Here is a 7,313-nt window from a genome sequence, read left to right on the forward strand (position 1 = left end):
TTTTTTTTTTTTTTTTTTTTTTTTGTGGAGAGCTGGTTGATTTAAGTGTTATACACCTGTTATAAGTTGCCTGAGTGTTAAAGTTGATAACATAATTGATTTTGTTATATGATAAGTATTTGCTTTATCTGCCAGTATAGATTATTACTGAGCTCATTAAAAATATTTTATGTTATTTGTGGGATGTCAAACTTGTCAGTCTCTTTACAATTACTGTAAATAATAAAGTATCGTAAATAGTTAGTTAAGGTGTGGTCTTGTCGGGGGAGGACCATGGGAGAGCACTCCAGTGAGTGGTGCTCCCAGCCTGTAGACTGAGTGGGAGTAGATTGAGACCTACTGGCACCCCAGAATCCCACAAATTTGGACATGGTTGCGGGTAGCACCATACCCAGGGTTACAGTGTGAATCATTTGCACACCTGAAGGTAAAAACAGACATCTGGTTCATCCCAGGTCTGATTGTCCTGGGCTTTGACTTGCATCAAAATAGATACAGGGCGATTTGTTTTCATGTAGCCTGACTATCAGTTAACTCAAATTTGTCTCGATTATCCCAGGGAGCAATTTTTATCTCCGATACTTCACAGGTACTCAGAGTGGGACAATGATGGGCTTGTACATCTGTAAAATCCCAGGATAAAAGGCTTTGTCATAGGACAAATCCAGTATCTGTGTTTACCCACACAACACTAAGATATAGCACCCTAGGGTGTTGCAACACCTTTGGTTGAGAATCACTGAAAATTAGACTGAAACATTGTGTTGCTTAATCACTGCCAACCAAAGGAAGCTAAGGTTAGCAGGAGTAAACAATCCACTGAAATGCTGTAGGAATATCTGAAAACTCATTGATTTACAGGATGAAAAAAGTGAAGGAGATGAGAGAAGTGAAGATTGTGATAATGAGGAAGCAGAAGTTAGTGATGATGATGAAGAAGAACTGTTAAGACAAAGGCAGGGCTTGAAGAAAAAATTGTAAGTACACCTGTCTCTGAATTGCCTGCGAATAACTGTAATTGATGTTATTAGAAACAGGCTGCAGTTTCTGAAAAAAAATTGAGGCTGAGTGTCTCGCTTATCAAGAGGACGTATATGTGCCTGTGAGGGCTTAGCTTTGAAAGTCATTTCTTTTTGCTTTGGCACTGTCATTTTATATGAATTAGCTGCATAGCTCTTAACTTGGACAAGCAACTGGGGCATGCATAACCTTTTATAAGAAAGAGCAGTAGATCAAGGTAAAAGTAACATATGCTTTTCTCTTTTTCCTTGTTGAAATAGGACTGCTCTTCATATTTCTCATGTCTTAAGAACTTTCATTTAGAGCAGAGGTGCTCAATCTCTGGCTTGCAGGCCAAATGAGGCGCAGGGAGCCTTACAGTCTGGCGTGTGAGTCTCCCCATGGGTTGGAAAATTTGGTGATGGGGGAACAGTGGCAGCATTAACTGCCACTGCCAAAATCCCAAGCCCGGTGGGCTGAATTGGAGCCAGGCTGTGATCCTTTTCTATGTTTGGCCAGATGGGAGCCAAGCCGCTTGCTTCCCCTTCCCTCTGCAAGGTTAGGTTGGAGCTGTGCTGCACCCCCTTCTGTCCATAAGTTTGGGTCGTGCCCCTTTCCTGCCACCTGACTAGGTTGGGGCTGGGCCATACTCCCTTCTTTCTGCAGGGCTGGCCACATTGCCTCCGTCTGTGCAGCTGGTTTGAGGCTGGAGGGCCAAGCCATGCCCCCTTTCTCTTGTAGGGCCAGGCCATGCCCCCTTCCCTCATGGGGCTGGATCACAGCCCTTCCACCCTGTGGGGCCAGGTTGGGGCTGGCCCAAGCCCCTTTGCACTGTGCAGGTGGATCAGGGTCAGGCTGCCCCTTTCTGCCCTCCGTGTGGTTGGATGGGGCCCCACTAGATCCGGCCCTCAAAGGGAAATGGCGCTGCCCATCCGGCTCACCAACCGAAAAGGTTGAGCACCACTGATTTTAGAGCAATAATACATATTTTTGCAAGTGAAAAAGTGACTGTTTCTGCCTAGCTGGGCGGGCGTCAAGAAAACTTAGTGGCATAGTCTTGGGTGGTGCTGGTTTGAAGAGAAGGTATATTGGTAGATCTTCCACATTTGTGTACATAAAAACATCTAATGACTGAGTCATACAGAATACTTAAATTTTATACTGTCGCATTCGGGAATGTTGTAAAAACATGTTAGAATTCACTTTCTAGCATTTATATGATGTAGCTGAGCAGTTTGTTTGTAACTCCTTTATATATTCTTGTTTTATAGAAAACTGCAGGATTTCATGGAAGATGAGGCAGAGCTATCAGGGAGTGACGTAGGAAGTGAGAGTGAATATGATGGTGAAGAGCTGGATGAATATGAAGAGGAGATTATTGATGAAGAACTCCCTACTGATATGGAGCTAGAGAATCAAATAAAAAAAATACACATGTCAGTACCAATATTGGTGTAGTTATGCACAACCATTGCCCTGTGTGTGACATGTTAAAACTCTTATCTTTTGTGTTATAATCTAGAATGATGACACTGAAGTATGATTCTCTCTCTTCAATTTTGATGCTAGGAAGGCAATGCTTGATGATGACAAACGTCAGTTACGCTTGTACCAGGAAAGATACCTTGCTGATGGAGACCTGCACAGTGATGGCCCTGGACGAATGAGAAAATTCAGGTGGAAGAACATAGGTATAATTCTGGCATGTTAATATTCTAATTACAGCTCAAAAGCTAGTGAGGGGGGAATGTAAAGTACTTCAACAGGGATCTGAATATGAAGCTCATGGTAGTAAGATGGATTGTGAGCCTTTATTTAAAAAAAAAAACAACCATTTATTTGGTAACTGGGGCTAGGAACTCACTCTAGCTTTCCCTCTTGAGTCCCAGGTCACAGCATAACTTCGGGTTGGAAAGTCTAAAGACCAAAAGTTACTTAAGCGATCTTCATGGAAACAAGCACTTTTGGGGAATTCATGCTTTTCTACTAATGTAAAAATAAATATTTTGTCTCTAATTGCAGCTGTTAAAAGACTTTTCAGGTTTTAAGTGTCTGTGCACCATTAAAATAGAATAGAGCACCTGTATTTCATTTTCTTAGAGGTTTAGTTCAGGAAAAGTTAAGAGGAAGCTGATGAAATCCAAAAGCTTGCCTTGTGGCATGCTGAGGTGGTATCAGGTATTGATTAAGACCCCTTTATGAGCTGTCAGTAGGACACAAACCTGTAACTTCTACCACTTGAGCTAAAAGAGCATTTCTGATTGATTGATTTTTAATCCGTAGTAGGTTTTTCTTTATTCCCTGAATGTAGCCACTAGAGGGGGGCATGACATAACCAGTTTGTTAAATACTAATAATCATTTTAGCAGTTCTTTATATATTGTTATGAACTCCCATAGGACAACACTACTCTGACAAGATCTGGTTTCCACCAGTATTTTTCCTTTAAAGGAGTCATTCAAGGTTTCCTCGGCACTGAGGAATGAAAAGAATGTAGCCTGTTCTGGCCAGATTTTAGAATTCTTCCACTTGTTGGAAATATCCACGTTTTCTCTGCGTGTCAGCTCAGACAAATTAAACTCTTATAAGTGACTACCGTGGCCTATGTGGAGGGGAAAGGGGAATGCTTAGTTGGACAAATGAGAAAAACCCTACGGAATTCCGATTTTATTTCCCTTGGAAATACTTGAAATATTCTTTCGGACAGTTTTGAATTTACTTTAAGGTTTTTCTTGGATAAAGCAGAGCACAACTTAATGTGCTGGGGGAAAATTATTTGTGTACTGATGTTTGTTTCTTTTATATAATACTTGCTTACTTGTAAGCGAATAGGCTAGAGACTGTCAGACATGTGCATTCAGATTATGCATGTGGAATATCTTCTAGTTTTTAATGCCAGTAAGGAATAAGCAGTGGACTGTGGCAGTTGTAAATAGATGGTAAACTTAATATTTATCTTCTCTTGGCTACCAAGTTACCTTGTATATTTAAATAAGAATGTGGTTTACATTTACATAAGCAGCAAAGAACTCTGTCTATAGAATGCTTGAGTATCTTGCTTTAGTTCCTCTCGCTGTTTAAACCTGGCCAAATAGCTTTAATCTTGTCAAGTGATGCTGCCTATAACTCCTTATAGGAAACATTTCCACTGGGTATTTCATCTCTATTTTGCTAAATGTTCTGGCTCCGTCTGTCATGCATCTAAATGAGAGGAAGCATTCTGCATGTAATTTACTTCTTGGAAATGTATATCTGAGTTGTTTAGGAGATGAGATTTCTGTCAAAGAGAATTTTGTTGGAACTTGACTAGTTTTAATAACTTGTTTGACCTTCATTGCTTCTGAGATGCTTACTGGCTTTGCAGGGGTGGGAAGTTTTTAACCTGTGAGTGCATGTATTTAATATTTTACATGTACTGCTTTCTCGAGCAACACAAGTAAAGCTTTTTTGAAGTAACTGTCTTTTTAGCACATATCTACATTCATCATGTCCCCTGCATTTGAGAACTAATTGCTGTCCCCTCATCTAGATGATGCTTCCCAATTGGATATGTTTCATGGAGACTCTGATAATGATGAGGAAAATGAAGAACAACTTGATGAGACAGAGGCAAAGTGGAGGAAAGAGCGGTTTGAACGAGAGCAGTGGTTACGTGAACAGGTATGGAGTTAGGTTGCAGTGAAGCTACTGCCTTACTCTGCATGTAACTATATATAGTTAGCAGATGACAAACAGATGCTTCCTTGAGTTAAAAATTGTATGTTATAAACATTCTGCACTTGTTCCATCTGTGGTTCCTTAGATTTGACTAGACCTTTACATTTTTAAATATTCATTATAGAAGGGACAACTACATCAAATGAGAGGTGAAATTACCTCTTAAGTTCCTATACAAAGACAGTGGCAGAGCCTGAAGGCCAGTTTCCTGCTCTAGAACTGTAGCTGCAAAGCTGTTATGCTTCCAGGTTGACAAAGGTGCCTCAACTGAACATAGTGTCTGAGGACTGAAATGTGAAAGCCTGTAGTTCAGGCTATCATAATAGATTAAAGGAAGCTGATAAATGACTTGAGAAACTGCAGGAAGCTTTACCTCCATGGAGTTTTTATTGTAAAATTTATTGTAGGAAAGGAATTAACTTAATTCAGGTCACCAAATGAAACATGCATTTTGAGTTGTGGTTTTCATTCATTATTCATCCTCACAAAATATCCTTTCTCTTTATTTCAGTTAGAGAAAGGAGACAAGAAGGAAGAGAAGGAGGAGGAGGAAGAAATAGGTGAAGATAGTCAATTCATGAAACTAGCAAAAAAAGTGACTGCTAAGTCTCTGCAAAAGAAAGGTAGGTTTATTTAAGACAGGAGTGGCCTCTGCAGAGGCACAAACCTTGACTAGCCAGTGACCAGCCTGAGCCCTGGTGCAAGTAGCCATTTCTCTACCTGGCTGTAGAGCAGGATGATCTCCCCCAGAATTTTTTAAAGCTGAATGTGTCAATGCATTCAGTGATGCAGCTAGAAGCTTGACAGATGAAGACAGACTGTTTGCTAAAATGCTTCTTTGCTACTTAAGAAAAATTGTGTTGCTGTGATCAAAAGAGGAATAAGACTGTGGAAACATTGACAACAAAGAGATTTGTTGCCACTTTTAGCAAAGAACCTTTGGGGGTAGTGACATTCTTCACAGCACAGCTACTTCCCCAAATGGTTACAGCTGAGGAAAAACGAATACCACATTTTAGTTGAGAAACCACTTGAATATTAAGGTTTTTCCTTGCACATGGTAGTGTGATTCAAAGTCTGCATAACTGCCTCAAAATTAACAAATTCCCTTCCAAATCAAAAACATTTAATGGCTAGTAATGTTACCTATCAGTCGTATGGTTCATTGGTCAGTTTAAAAAAAACAACACCTGTCTGTGGCATTTATTGGAACAGGACTGGTATGATTCCTACATACTTCCTAGTTTTGTATCCAAACATAGTCTTTCTCATGATATTTAGGAACTGAAGTTTCCTTCTTTGTTTCCTTCAGCTAAACCTGTAGCAGCTGTAAAAGAAGCAAAATCCTTGCCAAGAAATCCTTTTGAAACATTCAAACCTGCCAGTGACATGATGGTTGGTATTTACATTGCATAAACTTGTATGTTTTCATGTTGCATTTATAGAATGCCCTTAAAAAGGCAGGTAGCAGGTGAAGGCCCAGCTCTAGAAGAGTTCTAAGAAGTGGATTAGATACCAGTGTGATATTGTGACAGTCATATCTTTTGTAGAAACTATATTGTGTTCTGTTCTGCATGCAAGTGATTTTTTTTTTTATGCAAGGTTTGTTTATTCTCTCCAGGTAAAGAGTGGATCACTTCTGAACAGACCTAAGTCTGTTCTTCAGAAGCTAGCAGCCATGTCAGACCTTAATCCAAATGCTCCCCGAAATTCAAGAAATTTTGTCTTCCACACCCTTTCTCCAGCTAAGAATGAAGAAGCACAGGAGAAATCGAAACTGCAGGTAGAGATTTACGTGGGATGGGCTACTAGTGTTTAACTTTCATAGTGTATTGCTGTGTTTAATGCTTGATTCAATTAATAGGCTGCATTCTTACTAAAAGTTAGCATTCAGGCAGAATCCTGATAAGCTGATGGAAGAATCTGTCCTTTTAGCAGGATCTCAAAATATTTTCCTATTGTATCTTGTTTTAGGTGAAAAAGAGGGGTCCTTCTGCAATAGTGACACCCTCTCCCAAACGGCTGAAGACAGATGGTGCTGCAACAAAAGGGAGCCAGAGTCGAAGCATATTCCAATACTTGGAGAACTGAATAATTCTCTCTCTGGGGCCAGGAATTGTAACTTGTCCTTTTGTCAGCCAGCTGTATGTGCTTTTAAACGTCCAGGGGAAATTAGTTTTCTTTGCTATTTTTGCCCTGGCTGCTTTTTACTTGTGTCAGTTATCCTGGCAGACTCAGTGCTTTCCAGATGGTGGCCTTTATGTATCTCACCAGGTCTTTGCCAGCATTCCACAGCAAACAAGAAGTCTTAAAATCCATGCTTTAATTGGTCTGAGGCATTAACTCAGTGTCTGCCCACGCATTACTAACATTACACTACAGAATGCAGACCGTGTGGAGTTATGACACAGTGTCACTTCCTTCCACAAATTCCCTTAGTGCGATGGTTTGTTTTTAGAATAACAGTGGCATCTGTGAATGGCAATAGTTTTGGCGTGGTGAGATGTAGGATCTTTTATATAAAAGAAACAAAAATGTTTCCATGTACTGTTTACAGCTGCAGTAGTAAAGTGCTGTTATCTTCTATCGCGCCAAAA

At 40.1% G+C, this 7,313-nt stretch overlaps 1 protein-coding gene across 3 annotated transcripts in view; it reads left to right on the forward strand.

Annotated features, from left to right (window-relative positions):
- CLSPN (claspin) overlaps positions 1 to 7,313 on the forward strand; it is a 32,083-nt gene that overhangs the window by 18,857 nt on the left and 5,913 nt on the right. For 2 of the 3 annotated variants that reach the window (XM_019512213.1, XM_019512212.1), the window contains exons 18-25: positions 862 to 977; positions 2,271 to 2,435; positions 2,569 to 2,690; positions 4,529 to 4,659; positions 5,228 to 5,339; positions 6,029 to 6,111; positions 6,338 to 6,499; positions 6,691 to 7,300. In XM_019512213.1, coding sequence (XP_019367758.1) covers positions 862 to 977; positions 2,271 to 2,435; positions 2,569 to 2,690; positions 4,529 to 4,659; positions 5,228 to 5,339; positions 6,029 to 6,111; positions 6,338 to 6,499; positions 6,691 to 6,807 — 1,008 coding nt within the window. In that variant the 3' untranslated portion in view covers positions 6,808 to 7,300. Of the gene's footprint in view, positions 1 to 861; positions 978 to 2,270; positions 2,436 to 2,568; positions 2,691 to 4,528; positions 4,660 to 5,227; positions 5,340 to 6,028; positions 6,112 to 6,337; positions 6,500 to 6,690; positions 7,301 to 7,313 lie in introns of those variants that run through there. The other variant, XR_002096451.1, reaches the window with a different exon arrangement.

Source organism: Gavialis gangeticus, unplaced genomic scaffold (genome assembly GCF_001723915.1).
Source record: "Gavialis gangeticus isolate Ggan-Ray unplaced genomic scaffold, GavGan_comp1, whole genome shotgun sequence".
Lineage (NCBI taxonomy): Eukaryota > Metazoa > Chordata > Crocodylia > Gavialidae > Gavialis > Gavialis gangeticus.